This window comes from Pygocentrus nattereri, chromosome 21 (genome assembly GCF_015220715.1).
Source record: "Pygocentrus nattereri isolate fPygNat1 chromosome 21, fPygNat1.pri, whole genome shotgun sequence".
NCBI classification, from domain to species: domain Eukaryota; kingdom Metazoa; phylum Chordata; class Actinopteri; order Characiformes; family Serrasalmidae; genus Pygocentrus; species Pygocentrus nattereri.
Window position 1 is genome coordinate 15,022,005 of NC_051231.1, and position 18,528 is coordinate 15,040,532.

An 18,528-nucleotide genomic window follows, 5' to 3' on the forward strand; every position below is an offset into this window, starting at 1 on the left:
GGTTTGTAATACGGTTATAAGGATTTTTTTTTAATGAGACAATTCTGGGCAGCCAATCAGAATAGCCCTTTTACATGTGTCACTCTTAAAGACATCATTACAAAACCATTCTGAGGGACAAAAGGAGGTCGGAAAATGGTCATAAGTGGGGGAAAAGCATAAAATACTGCAAAAAATATGGCATGGGCTCTTTAAGGTGAGCAAGGTGCATATATTTGATGTGTAAAGAATTCATAAGTCATATTTTAACAGGCTCATTTAATATACATTGAAAATAACATTTGGCTCTTTCTGTGAAAGGAGCTCATTTTATGCCTTGAAACTCTTTAAAAATTAACTTTTTTCTTTGGTGTTTTTAACAAAGAATTAATCAAAGGAAGTGTTTAACCATCAGAAGCTCTTATTTTCCACCCCAGGCTGTCTAATCAAACTCTGTATGAGCTGTTTTCACCATACATGACTGAATAACAGGGATCATATTCCCCATTAAGCTTATATTAATGCAGTGAAAGTACATATAATGTATACAAAATGGGAGAGAAGGAGAAGTTAAAAGAATATTTTAATCAAAATGTTTTCATTAAAATCTTAGTTTGAGTCTATTTTTATTTTATTTTATTTCAAAACAACTGAAAGTTAAAAGTGAGGTAACAGGTTTGAGAATTTATCCTTAAATAAGCAGCACTCAGGACAGGGCATAGATTATTTTAAATGGGGTGACCAGGTTAGACCCAGTGATTTCTTTAGGGTGGCAAACCGCTAAAGACAAAAGGTGAGATAACATTGTTATTTCAAACATTGCACACACTGCATTATTTAACACAGGCATGTACTCAACTGTGAAAAGCATTTAGCTCACACGAAATGGTGTTATTAGACAATTGTACACTGATCAGGCATAACATTATGTACTTGTTTCTATGCTCGTTGTCCATTTTATCAGCTCCACTTATTATATAGGTGCACTTTGTAGTTCTATAGTTACAAACTGTAGTCCATCTGTTTCTCTGCATACTTTATTAGACCCCTTTTACCTTGTTTTTCAGTGGTCCCCCATGGACCCTCACAGAGCAGGGACTATTTGGTTGATGAATCATTCTCAGCATTGCAGTAATACTGAAGTGATGGTGTGTTATGCTTGTATGAGTGGATCAGACACAGCAGTGCTGCTGGAGTTTTTAAACACTGTGTCCACTCACTGTCCACTCTATTAGACACCACTTTGTAGATGTAAAGTCAGAGATGATAGCTCATCTGCTGCTGCACAGTTTGTGTTGGTCATCCTCTAGACCTTCATAGGACGCTGTTGGCTGGGTGCATATGTTGCATGCTAACTATGTATAACCATAAAGTTTGCATCAATTAAACAAAAATAAACGTGTATTCTTTATTTCTAATAATAATTTTGGTAATAGCATTGAATTGGCAGACTTTTTGCAGCCAGATATGGGTTTTATGTGTAAATTGAGGAAACCAAATATGAGTGCTGACCTGTATGATGATCATTTCTGCAGAACACAACAAGATGATCCCAATTCCTGTTTATATCATGATAAACAGGATGTAATAAATGGAATGTTCCTGTTTTATACATGAGGAGCAGGTTTCAGTAAAAGTACAGTGCATACAATATGGGACACGGGTTAAAACAATTTTTTCAATATTAAATGGAACTAAATAAGATTGTAGTGACGGTGTTGGTAGAAGATTTAATTAATTTATTTCATAGAGGAGTTGTCAGTGTCAGGGTCAGTGAGGTGGGCCAGTCCAAAATCACCACATAAGGTGGACACAGATATTTTAAGTTTTTTTTCTGATCATTTCAATGCTAATTTTGTTTTAAGTTGAAGTACAGATCCCTTCACTCATTTAAAGGTAATGTGAAGTAAATCGAACTCTATTCTTGGAAAGTGCCACTCACCAGTTACCTCTACAGCCATGATTTCCTGTGTCTGCTGCGTCACAAACATCAAAGCAGATTTCAGTAAGAAACTCTTACTGCTGTTTCTTTTAATCACGACATAATTTTTTTTTATGTTGTGTAAAAGGTTAAAGCAGGTCAGTTTAGTGATGTACCACTGGAGGGCGCTCCTCCCCCACGCAGTAAATCAGCTTTTTAAATGATCCACTCACACCAGCGCAACACACACTTACACACCACCACCACATCAGTGTCACTGCAGTGTTGAGAATGACCCACCACACAAATAAGAATGACCCACCACACAAATAATGATCCTGTGGGAGTTCTGACCATTAAAGAACAGGGTAAGAAAGTATGCAGAGAAGCACATGGACAAGAGTCTGTAACTGCTTAGTAAAGGGCCAATATTCCATGATTAAAATAACAAAAAGATGTAAAATGCCTTTAAATTCAACCTTTAGCATGACGATAACATTCCACCATGCAAAACCTTTTCCATGGAGATAACTGTAACATTAAAAACAATAAAATAAGAGATACTTAATTGAATGCTGGGAACCTCCACTTGCAACAGTGCAATATTTATATTATTTAAGACTTTGTGACTTTCTGCTGTTTTGTTTAAGTTAAGTGATAGTTTATTAATCCCACAAACCTCTGCATCTAACCCATCTGTGAAGTGAAACACCACATACACACTAGTGAGTAGTCACACACACTAGGGGGCAGTGAGCACACGTGCCCACAGCGGTGGGCAGCCCTATCCACGGCGCAATTGGGGGTTAGTTGTCTTGCTCAAGGACACCTCAGTCATGTGCTGTCGGCCTTGGGGATTGAACCGGCGACTCACAGAGTCAGTTCTCTAACCTCCAGCCCACAACTGCCCCCCTTTTTAAGTTAAAAAAATGGCAACTGACAATCATATCAGCCAGTAAAGCACAGTTTTTTTAAACTATTGGAGTCAGTGAGTGTTGTTCTGCCCCGCCTGCTGGTGCATGATGATGTCATCAAAAAAATCTGAAGACAACTTGGACACAAGAAAGTCTTTGAAGTCTTTGAAATGACATGATATTGTATGAATTGTGAATAATATGCCAGGAAAATGAACTAACAAAGTAAAAGAAGTCATATTTGATTTCAGGTTGAGCAAAAGAGCCAGTGTTTTGTGAATTTTGGTCACAGTATTTTCATATTGCCTGTGCTTTCCTACATAAGAGCGCCATAAGATCTTAATATATAGAATATTTCAAAGCTGCAAAGGAACAATATTGGATTTTTAATGGCAAATGTGTCAGATGGCCGTGCTGTGACAGCATGACAAATGACCGAATGCAGCAGAGATAGTCTTGTACTTCAGCATGCATTATGTATTTGGGTTTTTTTCTCTTTCTTTTAGGTTTTGAAGGGTCATATTGTTGGTCGGCTCTCTGTGCAGTGTATGGAGTGCGTATGCAGGGCCACGTGCCTCTTTACGTCGCGCCTGTGTTTGCGTACGTCACCCTCATTGAGATGTATCTCACGCTCGGCAGTGTCGACTGCAGCCAATTTCAGTCTGTTATGCTTTTCCTACGTACCTTCCGCTGAGTGAATGATTGTCGCCGCTCGCCCTTAAGTGCCTCCGCTAAACCTCTAGTGATCTTCGCCCGAGTCTCCACAGCAGCCTTAAAAACTTTTCCTGCGCATCTTCAGCCACTCCTCCGGCCCGCCGAGTGCTTTCAGGCCGCCGTTTGGAGCTTCTGTGTCTTTTTATATTCATGCAAGTGCGAATGCAAAGATGCGATATAAATTCCAATTAACCGCACATTTCCTCTTTATCTGCAAACACAGGAGAATCTGGAGGATGGTGAATGCATTACCAGGCGCTCTTTAATACCACCCTGTCTGTTGCTATGATGTATAAAATTCCATTTTCTCTTCCTTACTTTGATTTTTGAGAGGCTTTTAAAGCAATTGAAAATAATGCTTGGAAAACACTTGTGACTCTGGAGCGCTGTGGATATCACTCTCATCCTTGTTACAGATTTATCTCCCAGCTGATGTGCTGTTGACCAGGCCGAAATAATCCATTACTGTGTACAGCCAATCAGAGAGCTTGAGTAGCTGGTTTGAAAGTGGCTTGACTGGGGTTATGCTGGCCTTGCATGGCTGTAGCAGTGGGTAGATGTGGGTGCTAGTCATTTTGTCATTATAGGTAAATTAAAGCTAGTCAATAGAAACTTTGAGGGCTCTGACTTGGACTTGAGCGTCATGACTGAGAAAGACTCAAGACTCAAAGTGGAAGAAACATGGAGAGTCTGAATGCAGTTGGGACTCTTCATAGTTGATTATTTTTCATGTGAATGAATTAGTTTCCTGTCGGAAACTGAATATACAGCAATGTCATCAGATGTCTATTACTGTCCTCAGGCCCAGTTTATTTTTTTTCGGAAGACAAGAGCAGCGTTTAGAGCTCAAACTAGCCTCCATAAGCTGGAAACAAGAGACGCATAAGCAGCATCAATGTGCCCTCGCTCAGCACTTAAATTCTAGCCTTACTGGAGAAACTCACCAGGTGAACTGATCATTTTTCTCATGGGAGCAAAACAAAAGAAACACAGCTCTCTTTATTTGACTGATTTAAACAGCTCCTGCAGATAAAACAAGCGCAGCATTCACCATAAAACTGAAGTTGGCTTCTTATTTGCCAGCTTTGTGTTGAAATATGTTGTTCCACCTCAAATGGTGCAGGCGCCCGAACATAACTACTACAACATTTAAGGTGGAATCTTCTTCTTCTTTCGGCTGCTCCCTTTAGGGGTCGCCACAGCGGATCATCTGCCTCCATCTTGCCCTGTCCACTGCCTCCTCTACTTTTACACCAACCATCTCCATGTCCACCTTCACTACATCCATAAACCTTCTCTGAGGTCTACCTCTTCTCCTTCTACCCGGCAGCTCCATCTCCAACATTCTTTGACCAATATATCCACTATTCCTCCTCGCTTTATCTCCAAACTGCTCCACCTTCACTGTCCCTCTAATCTGCTCATTTCTAATCTTGTCCATCCTTGTCACTCCCAACAAAAATCTCAGCATCTTCATCTCCGCCACCTCCAGCTCAGCCTCCTGTCTTTTAGACAGAGCCACAGTCTCCAAACCATACATCACAGCAGAACGCACTACTGTCTTGTAAACCTTCCCTTTCACTCTTGCTGCTATGCTTCTGTCACACATCAGCCCTGACACCCGTCTCCACCCACTCCATCCTGCCTGCACCCTCTTCTTCACCTCTTTTTTCTACACTGTCCATTGCTCTGGATGGTTGACTTAAGATATTTGAAGTCATCCACCTTTGCGACCTCTACTCCTTGCTTCTTCACCTTTCCACCTGCCTCCCTCTCATTCACACACATGTATTCCGTCTTGTCTCTACTGACCTTCATTCCTCTCCTCTCCAGAGCAAACCTCCACTTCTCCAGATTCTCTTCCACCTGCTCTGTACTCTCACCACAAATTTATGGTGGAATGGAAAATTCTAATAAGAAGCTGGTGGCAGAAAAAAAATCAACTTCAGCTTCATACATTCACCATAATTTTGCCGTCTTTTCTGTCAACTTTGTTCAGCTTGGTAGTTTTGTTTTCTATTGTCACCTAAATTCAATTGAATCTAGTGATTGTTTTTAGTTGGCTGAGCTAGTTTTAGTGCTGAGCTAGTTTTTTATCGTAATCCTGTGCACACAGTGTTACCAAAAACCATCAAATACTATTTTCAAATATATCTTTTTATTTAAGTTCAGTAGTTCTTTTAAAATGATTTTCATTCATAGTTGCAGTACTCTTTGTGTATACATTATGCCTGTTATGGTTATCTGTGTATGATCAATTTTGTATTTTAGTTGGAAAGGTAAAAAACAAATAAAATAAAAATAATAAAAAAATAATATACAGCCATACACTGCTAACATACTGTCATTAAATGGCTACACTACTCTTACCATTATTCAATGTTGTGGCCTTAAATTAGCTGAAGAATGTAGACTGACTTGTTTAGGACTTGAAAATTATGACTATTGACTTGGGACTACTTGAGACTTGCCTGCACTGAGACTTCATTTGAGATTTGACTGTCTTGACTCAGGACAAACATGAAAACATCCACAGGTTTTTTTGTCCATCCTTCCACTGTGAGAAGACAACTCAGCACTATGGGTCTGAAAGGATGTGTAGCTGTCAAGAAACCTCACTGAGAAAAGGAGACAAACACATCAAACAAAGACGCTGAACAATGGACTGACCACCCCAGAGTCCAGACCTCAACATCACTGAATGTGTTTGTTTTGTGTTCTGAATTACTTCAGAAAATGATCAACCAACTTCTAAGACTGAACTGTGGAGGTGTGTCTGCAGATTTCTTTGAGAAATTGAAAGTGAGTGTCCTGAAATGGCCTTTTTGAAAAGGGTTCTTTATAGCACCAAAAAGGGTTCTGCTATCAATACTATGTCAAGATTGTAACAATAGAAGGAACTTTTTCAGTGCTATATAGAAGCCTTTTCAATTTTTTTTAAGTATGTAGGTTTATTATTGGTTTTACTACAAAGTCGTGACATTTCTGTGCTGAAAATACACACACACACACACACACACACACGTGCTAGTTGGCCTCATCACTGAGCTGTAACAGGACTGTTATTGTGACTGTGATCGTTGATCAGGCTGCAGACTCGCTGATCCAGACACTGTTGATTAGGCTGAAGAAGCAGGTGTTCGTTCCCCGCAAACGATTAAGCCGTGAGAGCACGGCCTCCGATATTTATGGATTTTCTCAGTTACTCAACACTGAGCACTGATGATATCAACACCCACATCTGCTGTTACTTCTCACACACGCTTAGATGAGCTCAAAGCTGCCTTCAAAACAATGCCAGAAAATCCATAAATGCCATAAATGGACCAAAATCAAATAGCATTCCATTTACTCTCCCTTTCTTTAACTCGTATAAGCCCACTGGCATCTTTTTAAAGATTCACAACTGAAAGAAAACATTAACCCTCTATAGGCTCCACCCTGAATATCTTCTTTCATTTACAGGATGATGGTAAAAATCCCATTAAACCGAAAGAGGTTGTAGAGCAGACTACTTATTTTTAGTTGGAAGTATGTTGAGGGAGACCCTCATTTTCAAAGCAACTGAGCATTTACAACACAGAGGACTTGAAAAGGAAATCAAACTGAATTTAATCAGGTTAAACTTAATTGACCAGAACTATTTAAGAGTAGAATCAAGCAAGATAAATAGGGATAAGTTTAAGAAAACAATTCAAATGTAATGAAGAAGGGGAACAAAAAAATTAAACCAAGGATAATAAACCAATTAATGAAATTTTAATGTCAAAGGAAAAATAAGGCAAATGACAATCCAAAACAGTCAAGTAAAAGGATTACAAGTATTAAAATAAATAAATAATAACATGACATAACATTTCATGAAAAATATTAACTCATTTAGAACTTGATGGCGGCAACACATCTCAAAAAAACTGGGACAGGGCCGTGTCTACCTTTGTGTAGCATCACCTCTTCTTTTTACAACACTCTGTAAATGTCTGGGAAGTGAGGAGGTCAGTTGCCGGAGTTTTGGGAGAGGAATGTTGTCCTATTCGTGTCTGATGTAGGATTCTAGCTGCTCAACAGTCCTGGGTCTTCTTTGCCAGATGTTTCATGATGTGCCAAATGTTTGTTGTGATGGATGCAGTATGTGGTTTAGCATTGTCTTGCTGAAATATGAAAGGCCGTCCCTAAAAGAGACATTGTTTGGGTGGGAGCATATGTTGTTCTAAAGCCTCTGTATGCTGTTCAGCATTGATTGTGCCTTTCCAGATGTGTAAGCTGCCCACACCATAAGCACTAATGCAACCCAAAGACCAACAGAGATGCAAGCTTTTGAACTGTGCACCATCTGTGGTTTCCAAAAATTTCAAAAAAAATTTCATCTGACCACAGAACAGTTTTCCATTTTGCCTCAGTCCATTTCAAATGAGCTTTGGCCCAGAGAAGATGGCAGCATTTCTGGATTGTGTTGACATATGGCTTTTATTTGCATGATGCAGTGTTAAGTTGCATTTGTGGGTGGGTACAGTGAACTGTGCTCACAGACAATGATTTCTGGGAGCGTTCCTCAGCCCGTGCAGTGATTTCCATTACAGAATCGTGCCTGATTTCAATGCAGTGGCACCTGAGGGCCCGAAGATCACAAGCATCCAATATTGACCATTGACCTTGTCCCTTGGGCATTTTTTTCCAGATTCTCTGAATCTTTTCATGATATTATGTACTGTATATGGTGGAATACTCAAATTCTTTGCAATTTTATGTTGAGGAATAATTTTCTGAAATTGTTCCATAATTTTTAGATGCAGTTGTTCGCAGATTTGTGAACTAAGAGGGTTTGTTGCAAATTGCTCCTCCAGCTGTTTGTTGTCAATACCACTTACTTTTCTAGCTTATTGTTGACCTGTCCCAACTTTTTTGAGATACACTGCTGCCATCAAGTTCTAAATAAAGTGCTTCCACACCTTCATCAATTGGTCTGAACCAAAATAGTAGGCGTGAAACGAAGCTAAGACCATGGTCCGGACCAAAGGAATAAAATTTGCTCTCGGTGGTCTTGGTTTGACTCAAATTGATCAATGGTTTGGTTTATCTGTGGTTCAAAAGTGTGAAAAAACTTTTTTACATGGTTCAGACTTTCAGACCAGTTACAGGAAGTTGAGGCAGGATATCATCACCCATTGAACAGCAAAAGAAGAAAAAGAACCTCACAAGAGTAGATATGGAAGAAGTGGGGGATTTTATGCAGTACAGGTTTAGGGAAGATAAATGTAGGCCGCTTTCAAACTTCCTGCATAATTGAGTGTGTGAGATTAAAAGAGTAGTTCAAATGGAGTAGTGAAATGGTTCAGATTTTTTACAGTGGTGATGATAGGAACCAGGGGTCACCATGACTACAACACAAATATAGACATTTTATTTACTATCCAAACCCACTAGTGACCCGACATGTGTCTTCTGAGTTTTGTGTGGAATGCTGATGATGGGAAAATCATGGAAATTTCCTTTTTGGACAATTTTACCTTCATTACACTTTGCATATTATGTATACATTCACCCTTAATGGATTTTAAGTTCTCAAAACTATTATAAAACAGTGTTTCAGACATCAGGTAGTGAATTCACAACCATGTCATGTAATAACTTGTAATAATCTGTAGGGGAGCTTTTAGAGGTGGACGTCTGGTTCCTATCACCACCACTGTAAACAGTTCTGATTCTGTAAGTTTTTCTAGAGCAGAGCGTTTCACACCAAAGCACTCTGAATGACTCTGTTTACATCTTAACCTTTAATCATGAGAAATCATTTTCTGAGCGTCATTTACATCATCAATCCATCAGTGTTAGTACAGACCCTTCTTGCTGGTTAAACAATGTGTTAATAATCTTTCAGGCCATGGTGGTAAGTGCTATCTGCTGTCACATGTGTTCTCAGCATACAGTTCTAATCAATTCAGCCTCTGTTGCTCCTTAATGATTCTGAGAGCAGATCTGATCCTCACATCCTCTCCTCTTCAAGAGCCGATTTGATTTTTTTACTTCTGTTCTTCTTGCTCTGCTTAAAATCCACACAGGCGAGCATGTGTTTTCCTCGCTCAATTACACCACAGGTCGATCTCAGAGGGGAAACAGTTGACACTTCTTTTTCCGCCGACTGGCGAAGGTGCTGACTGAACGTGCCAGCTCGTTAAAAAGAAGGAGAGGCCTGAACATTAAATATGAGCAGAGCTGCTGTAGATTTCCCACCGGCTTTGTTACTGTAGGCTGCCCCCCTCCCCCAGCACCTCACCCCTCGATATCCCTTCTGTCAGTCTTTCTATCACTCAGTTAACATCAAGCTCAAAGAAATGGATCATTAAAATTCTTACTTTCACAGGTTTAGTCTTTGCCCCTCACTGTGTGGGTGACAGCTTGTGGCCATCGCGTTGTCTGGACATTTAAAGGGTCCATATCGTGCAAAAAAATAACTTTCTTGCTTTCAGTTCAATGTACAATGTGAACAGTGTTAAAGCTTCAAAACAAACTTTACTTCTCAGCCCATACATGGAAGCTAATCTGCAAGAACAGCTGATTATTCAACCTACTGTTTTCATGATGTCACAAAAAACAACCACGTTCACAAACGTCCTCCTCTTCAGCTGAAGCAGTTTCGCCCCTCCCACTCACACTGAAGTTATAAGGAGTGTTTCAGCCTGTCCTGCTTTTATGAATGAGGCGCAACCAATCAGAACAGAGCTCCTTTGCATATGTCAGTCTCAAAGACACAGTAACAGAGGTACAGTCTGAGCATATATATATATATATATATAGGGAGGCTGGAAAATTATCATGTGAAAATGAAATATGACATGAAATTTGAGCCCATATTTTACATATTTGTTGTGTTGTTGTATGCATCAATAGTCATAATTCTTTTTAAAAGATGTTATAATCAAACAGGCTGTTTCTGCTACTAAAAAAGATTTATGCCAGTGAGCTCTGTTCTGGTTGGCTACCTCATAGAAAAACAGGCCAGGCTGAAACACTTCTTATAACTTAAGCATAAACGTGGGTGGGGTTAAACTACTGCTAGCTGAATGTAAAGTGGAAGCATGTAGATAAGTTATGACATCACCAAAACAATTAGTTTTGCAGCTTAGTTTGCGTTTGGACTAGGGAGTAAACTGTATGTTTGTTTTTGACAATATAAGGACCCTTTAAATGAATACGCCAGACTTGAAAAATATGCAAATATACTTTTAATTAGTTGATTGTTGCCAAAATCCTGAATACGTTTTACATGGAAGAGCAAGTTTTGACCACTTAATGCCATAATCCTTCCATTCCCTCCACTTTTGTTCTCTTACATGCATGAAACAGTGCCATGCTTGTAATAGTTCTTGGCACGTTTGAGGCAAGTGGCAACACTCAACCCGGATTTAAAACACCACCACATCCAAAGAGGTAATTTCTCATTTCAATGCAGGATAAATGAAATGGCGCTATGATTTCAGCATATGAAGTGGTTTACAACTTTGGCATAAATCACTCTCATTCATTTCAGCCGAGGATGCTAATAATAGAGTTCTGATCCAGAGCGTGCGGCGTCTAAAAAGTGTCAAAACCTCCATCGTTTAGAAAGAGGCTGCTAAGCGATTGTTTAAAAATGAGAATTTTCTTCAAACTCTCATCACTTTAAAGTTCCTAGAAAATGCATGATGTATTTGCATGCTGAAGAAAAACACTTAGAAACGTATTTATAATCAGCCCATGCCTGTGAAGACCACATAAGATGTTGTATGAAGGAAATGACAATGCATTCATGTGTGGAACCTTCAGCTAAAGCAAGAGTTTATTTATACAGCACCTTTCATACAAAGTGCTTTACAAGGGAGGAAATGCAAAGCTTGATTAAAACATGATTTAAAGACAAGAAATTAGACATTAAATTAAAAATCAAATGAAAGATAAATTAGGATGGGAAAGTGGTGTTAGAGGGGAGCAGTGCAGTAGAGCTAACAGCGTCTGTGTTTACCTGCAAAGATTTTTGCCAATCAGATTAAATACATTCCGATTATACATTTTGTGTTTACGCTCACTCTACTCAACAATCTGATGAAAATCTCAGTTTACACTCACACTACAAGTAATCAGATCCAAATTTATGCACATGCCTAGAAATGCTTAGTGTAGACGTTACCATGACAACCAGCATCACGTGAGACCAGTCAGAGTGAGAACAGCACCAGTAAACCGTGCTTATGTTTTTAATGATGCTTTAAAATGATGTCAGACTCCGGAAAAAATTCTTCACATGTACTTATTAAAGAAGGCCAAGAGGAAGACAGCATGTCCTGAAACATAAGCTGGATTCCTGTCCCACCTCCACCTTTTAAAGCTCAAAGCACAGACTTCATCTCCTCTGCAGACCAGTTTCTGCTCTCACCATGTTGAATGTTATAAACATTCCCTTTGACATGATACACAGAACGTGCTTAAACTTTCCGACTGGGAATGTAATCAGATACAGGCATTATATGGTTATTATTCTTCTATTTAGCTGAGTATTTACAGGATTTCCCAACCCGAACATCCGGGAAAGAAATTGTATTCTGAATGGTCTCAATTGGACTAGACAATTCCGATAGAGTTGTATAGATCGGATTGTTAAAGGATTATTAGGCTACATGTAAACGTGGCTAGTGTTCAAACTGACCTGGAAACTACTCAAATAGTGCATTCTGTGCATGTTTGTTCACATCATACTGAAAGTTTATAATGTTCAAAATGGCAAGAGCAGAAACTGGTCTGAAGAGGAAATGAAGCTTATGTTTTAAAGTGTAAAAGATGGCGGTGGGACGGGCATCCAGCTTATGTGTGTCCAGTGCCTGGGCTATTTTAATGCTCTCTGTCAACTGTTATTCTGTATATGTCACATTTTTTCTTTATTGTACTGTAATACATTACTGAATATATTTAGCACAGTGTTGCTCAGTATTCAGCCATCACTACTTTTTCCAGAGTATTTAGCCCAAGTGTGCTCAGTGCACATCACAAAGATGTAACAGTTACTGACAGCTGACATTTCTAAGTCTTTATCTCTACTGACATAAGCACATAAAATTCTTCTTGAGATTTTAATTGAAATTGGTGTCATTTGTTGGTTAACTCATTCAAATGGTGGTCAGGCTGCAATACTAATTTTCTATGAATCACTAAAGATACTTTAATAATTTTCATGCCCCACTGTGACATTTATCAAGGGCGGTGTTGCAAAGCGATTCACCATTGATTTATTTAGCGTGTCTGCAGTGAGTCTCTCTCTCTCCGCAGCGTCAAGAGACAGAATTTTCTCTCGAGGACACGACTGATTAGAGCAAAGAAAAAAAAACAGTCTGTGGGTAAAAAAATGAATGTACGCAAATCATCCATACAGTTAGAAAGTATTTTACAGAATAATGAGTTTTTATAGATGTGCGCCAAACCTCAAAGGGTTCGAGTTAAAGGAGTAACTGTTCTGTGATGATGAGAGGCAGCCTGAATGATTGATGTATGAAGTTTCCAAAAAAATCACAAATCTGTGCTCTTCTGTTCTTTTCAACCTCGCTGAATTTCTCTTCATTTCTTTGTTTTGTAGGCAGAAAACACAGCCCTTGCTCAAGCCAATGAGAATCAGAGAGAAGCTTACGAGCGATGTCTAGATGAGGTGAGTGAAAAACTTTGTCTAGTGTAACTTCACAACATGTCTAAATGTAGGGGTGGACAATTTGATGATATTGTTATCTTGATATGTTATGTCACAATACACTTTTCGGAGCATACAGTGGGGCAAAAAAATATTTAGTCAGCCAGTGATTGTGCAAGTTCTCCTACTTCGAAAGAAGAGAGAGGTCTGTTATTTTCATTATAGGTACATTTCAACTATGAGAGACAAAATGAGAAAAAAAAATCCAGGAAATCACATTGTAGGATTTTTTAAGAATTTATTTGTAAATTATGGTGGAAAATAAGTATTTGGTCACCCACAAACAAGCAAGATTTCTGGCTCTCACAGACCTGTTACTTCTTCTTTAAGAAGCTCTTCTGTCCTCCACTCCTTACCTGTATTAATGGCAACTGTTTGACCTCGTTGTCTGTATAAAAGACACCTGTCCACAGCCTCAAACAGTCAGACTCCAAACTTAACCATGGCCAAGACCAAAGAGCTGTCGAAGGACACCAGGAAGAAAATTGTAGACCTGCACCAGGCTGGGAAGAGTGACTCTACAATAGGCAAGCAGGTTGGTGTGAATAAATCAACTGTGGGAGCAATTGTAAGAAAATGGAAGACATACAAGACCATTGATAATCTCCCTCGATCTGGGGCCCCACGCAAGATCTCATCCTGTTGGATCAACATGATCATGAGAACAATGAGCAAAAATCCCAGAGCTACACAGAGGGACCTGATGAATGACCTGCAGAGAGCTGGGACCAAAGTAACAAAGGCTACTATCAGTAACACACTACGCCAAGGGGGACTCAAATCCTGCACTACCAGCCAGATCAGTACTGTCTCTGCAGTAAGGAGAATTGTTGGTAGAGCCTTATAGCAGTAGGTAGGAAAGATCTCACATGGTGCTCTATTAACACAGCGCAGCTGTAACAGACGGACACTGAATGTGCTTCTCCATTCATCCAGAGTAGCATGCAGAGGATGTGAGGTGTTGTCCAAGATGGCTAGAAGCTTGTTGAACATCCTCTGTTCTGCTACAACCTCCAAAGAGTCCAGCTTGACTCCTACAACAGAGCCAGCTTTCCTAATAAGTTTGTTAATTTTGTTCAGAGCACTTTTGTTAATGCTGCTGCCCCAGCACACAACAGTATAGAATAGAGCACTAGGTACAACAGACTGGTAGAATGTCCATAGGAGCTTAGTGCACACACCAAAAGACCTCAGCCTCCTCAGGAATAAGAGACAGCTTTGGCCGAGAGTGTTACAGCTCCAGTCCAGCTTGTTGTCCAAGTGCACACTCAGATATTTGTATGTCCCAACCACCTCCACATCAACACCATAAAGTACTGCTGACAAGACAGGTTTGGACTTGCTAAAGTCCAGCACCATCTCCTTAGTCTTACTGACATTTAGCTGCAGCTGGTTCAGCTTACACCAGTCAACAAAGTCCTTCACCAGCTTCCTGTATTTCTCCTCCTGACCATTCCTTGTGCACCCCACAATGGCCGTATCATTCGAGAATTTCTACAGATGACACAACTCTGTGTTGTACCTGAAGTCAGAGGTGTATACTTTGAACAGAAATGGAGCTACCATAGTCCCCTGGGGTGATCCAACACTGCACACAGCCTTGTCTGAGACACAGCCCTGTAGTCGCACATACTGAGATCGTCCAGTCAGATAGTACATTGTCCATGAGATTCATCTACCTGCATCAGCTGTAGTTTCTCCCCTAACAGCACAGGCTGTATGGTGTTGAATGCACTGGAGAAATCAAAGAACACAATCCTCACAGTGCTGCCTGATGTGTGCAGGTGAGAGTATGTTCTGTCCAGCAAGTAGACAACTGTATCACCCACTCCAATGCCATCCTGGTATGCAAACTGCAGAGGGTCAAGAGCTGTTTTGACCAGAGGTCTCAGAAGAGCTAGCATCAGCCTTTCAAGTGTCTTCATTAAGTGGGATGTCAGTGCAAATGGTCAATAATCATTCAGTCCTGTTGGTTGCCTTTTCTTGGGGACAGGAACCACATATGATGTTTTCCACATAACTGGGACTCTCTTCAGGCTGCAGCTCAGACTGAAGATGTGCTGAAGAATTCCACACAGCTGCTCTGCACACAGCTTCTGCACCCTGGGTTCAATGCCATCAGGTCCCGCTGCTTTGTTCTGCTTGAGTTTTTTCAGTTCAACCTTTACCTGATTAGTAGTGAATGTAACTTCACTGCACGTTCCAGCTGTGGGGAGAGGGTGAGAGGTGTCCAATGCAGACAGTGGTTGCTGATGGTCACAGGTGTGAATGGCTGTGGTGGAGGAAGGTGAGGCTGTGGATGGCCCGTTGTGTAATTGTGTAGAAGATTTAATCTGCATAGCACCAAAAAGGGGTTCTATAATTCTTACGATGTCAAGCTTATAGCAATAGAAGAACCCTTTCTGGTGCTAAAAAAACTATAACACATTTTCAATCAATCTGAAGAACCATTTCACCCTGCTGAGAACACTTTAAGCATGCAAATGGTTCTTTGAGTGTTTTGAGTTTTATATAAACCAACTTTTAAATAAACCTCTTAATAAATAAATCTTTTTTAGAGTGTATAGTGTGGTTGTTTGTTTGGTGGTTAAGCTGTTCTGCTTCATACACAGAAACATGATCACAGTTATGAGCAGTTTTATTTTAGTCTAATATAAAATTAGTAGAAATAATAAGTGTGCTGGAACGTGAGTGATTTGTGAGAGAGAAAAAGAGCAAAATCTCCTGGCCTTTAAGATAAGAAAGTCTAAAAGAAGTGTTATTGAAATCTATAATTGGGACCCATTTTTTGTTTTAATTATACTCAAGTGAATTACATATCCTCCAAAATAATACTTAATAATAGTAGAAGTTGTGCAATCATAATGTATTTTCCAACCTTTCTGTTAAAAACATAACATAAACAAGTCCTGTCTAAGTGGAAATGGACAAACATGGGTAAATGATGCTGCTTACTTGTGTATATTTGGCAAAGCATTAAAATAAAGAAGAACTAAATGCTGTATAGAGTGTTATTCTTCTTCTTATTTAATAGGACACTGGACGCTATTGTGATCAATTACATGTCTATAGTATATAATGTCAGCAATGCTGTAAATATGAGGTTCTGCTGAATATACACAGTAAAATTACTTAATGTTGTAACAAGTCAATTAACTAGTTTTATTCACATTACATTGAACAAATGACTCTTTCAATCAATGTATTTTTTTTGTGTTGAATAAAATTCAGTTCAGTTGCTTGTTACCACATTTTTTACAGTGTACTTAGGTAAGCAACATGTCATTTACTTCTGTTTGCACATTTTCACTTAGATGCACTTTGTGTGCATTTAAATATATTTATTGTTTAAGAAAATGACTTGTTTAGTTGTTTAGGTTATGTTTTGACCAGCAGAGTTGAGACAACTTGCAGAGTGAATGCTGAGTATAGTATATATATCTCAGGATATTTATATATATATTCAGACATTTAGGCTCTGAAATATTTCCTTTTGAGCTCTGATAAAGTGCTGTGTAAAATGTATGAACTTACAGCTTGATACAGATTATGTTTACTTGAAGCCGCCCTGAGCCTTTGGTCCCTTTTCATATCACACTGTTGAGCTTAAGCCAACAGCTCAGCTGTGCGTGAGAGGAGCTGAATACCGACTTCTGTCTGTCTGTCTGTTTGGCTTTTAGGTGGCCAACCATGTGGTGCAGGCATTGCTGAACCAGAAGGTAGGATAGCATTCTTCAGATTTCTAAATGATCCTGTGTTTTGTTTGTTAGTGTGATTTTGACAGTGGCTTTTACACCAATGAGCCAAAACATTGCCTAATAAGATGTTGGTCCTCTGTGAGTCGGCACAACAGCTCCGACCCACTGAGGCATGGACCCTGCAAAACCTTTGAAGGCTTCCTGTGGTATCTAGCATCTAGTTGTGAGCAGCAGATTCTGTCCTGTGAATTGTGAGTTGGAGCTGCCACGAATCTTACTTGTTCTTCTAACATATCGCATAGATGCTCGTTCAGATTAAGATCGGAATTTGGTGGCCAGGGTAACACGTTGAATTTTGTCATGATCCTCAAACCGTTCCTGAACAGCTTGTGCAGTGTGGCCAATGCCATGGGGAAACCATCTTCATGAAGAGGTATGCCTGATCCACAGTGATGTTCAGGTTTGGTGTCAATTTGACATCCTAGATCCAGGGTTGCACAGCAGACCATCACCCAGAGCATTACACTCTTGTCTTATTCCCAAGTACATCCTGGTGCCATCACTTTCCCAGCGCACACACACCCAGTCGTCCATGTGATGTAGAAGAAAATGTGACTCATCGTACCTTCTTCCAGCATTCCAAAGTCTAGTTCCACTGCTTGCATGCCCATTGTAGGCTCTTTCAACAGTAGACAGGGTCAGACTCACCCCTGTATGCAGCAGGGTGCGTTACACTGACACTTTCCTCTTGTAACCAGCATTAAACATTTCTGAGACCCACAGTAGCCCCTCTGTCAATTTGGAACAGACAGGATTTTAATAAAAAAAACTAACGTGCTGGAACTTGAGTCATTTGCAAGAGAGAAAAATAGTGAAATCTCCTGAACTCTGAGATTTGAAAGTCATTGGACCTTGGAAGTTTTAGTCATACTAGAGTAAAGTACACACAACTTATTTTCCAACCTGGCTGGTAAAAACATAACAAGTAATTACTCACAGTAAGTGGAAATGAGAGTTCCTTATCCTCATACATTGCAGAGCCTTGGGCCCTGAGCATCCTGTTGCTGTTTAGTAGTTTATTTCTACTCTGCCACAGTTGGCAGATATTTGCCACTGATGACCCCCACAAGCCTCACCCTTTTGGAGGTACTCTGACCCAGTCAGACATAATGATTTGATCCTGAAGTCCCTCAAGTCTGGCTTCTCAGTGGCACAACTGTCTTAGCATTGGTCCTGTCATCAGGAGATCATGACTCTGATCCCTGGGGATGCCACAGCCGTCCGTGGCCAAGAGTTCAAGAGAACACAGTCGTCCTGGGTGGGCAGTCTGTTAGTTACAGACCTGGCAGTTAGCGTTCTCCAAGCACATTCAGCTGTCCAGCAATGCTGCATTAATGACAGTTTAAGAAGATGTGGTAAGGCTTCAAAGGTCCACTCTCTAGGGGGAAATGACCCAAAAAAAAAAGTCACTCAGGTCTCCCGGCTGTGAGAATCTATTGTTTGCTAACCGTTGAACATATCCCAATATATCACAGACTTTCTGTTACAAAGTAATCAACATTATGCTCTTCATCTGTGAGTGCTTATAATGTT

General features: G+C 39.9%; 1 protein-coding gene across 6 annotated transcripts in view; it reads left to right on the forward strand.

Moving 5' to 3' along the window:
• LOC108424637 (nck-associated protein 5-like) overlaps positions 1 to 18,528 on the forward strand; it is a 137,453-nt gene that overhangs the window by 65,486 nt on the left and 53,439 nt on the right. For all 6 annotated transcript variants that reach the window (XM_017692789.2, XM_017692787.2, XM_037532378.1 and 3 more), the window contains 2 exons: positions 13,130 to 13,198; positions 16,918 to 16,956. In XM_017692789.2, coding sequence (XP_017548278.1) covers positions 13,130 to 13,198; positions 16,918 to 16,956 — 108 coding nt within the window. The remainder of the gene's footprint in view (positions 1 to 13,129; positions 13,199 to 16,917; positions 16,957 to 18,528) is intronic.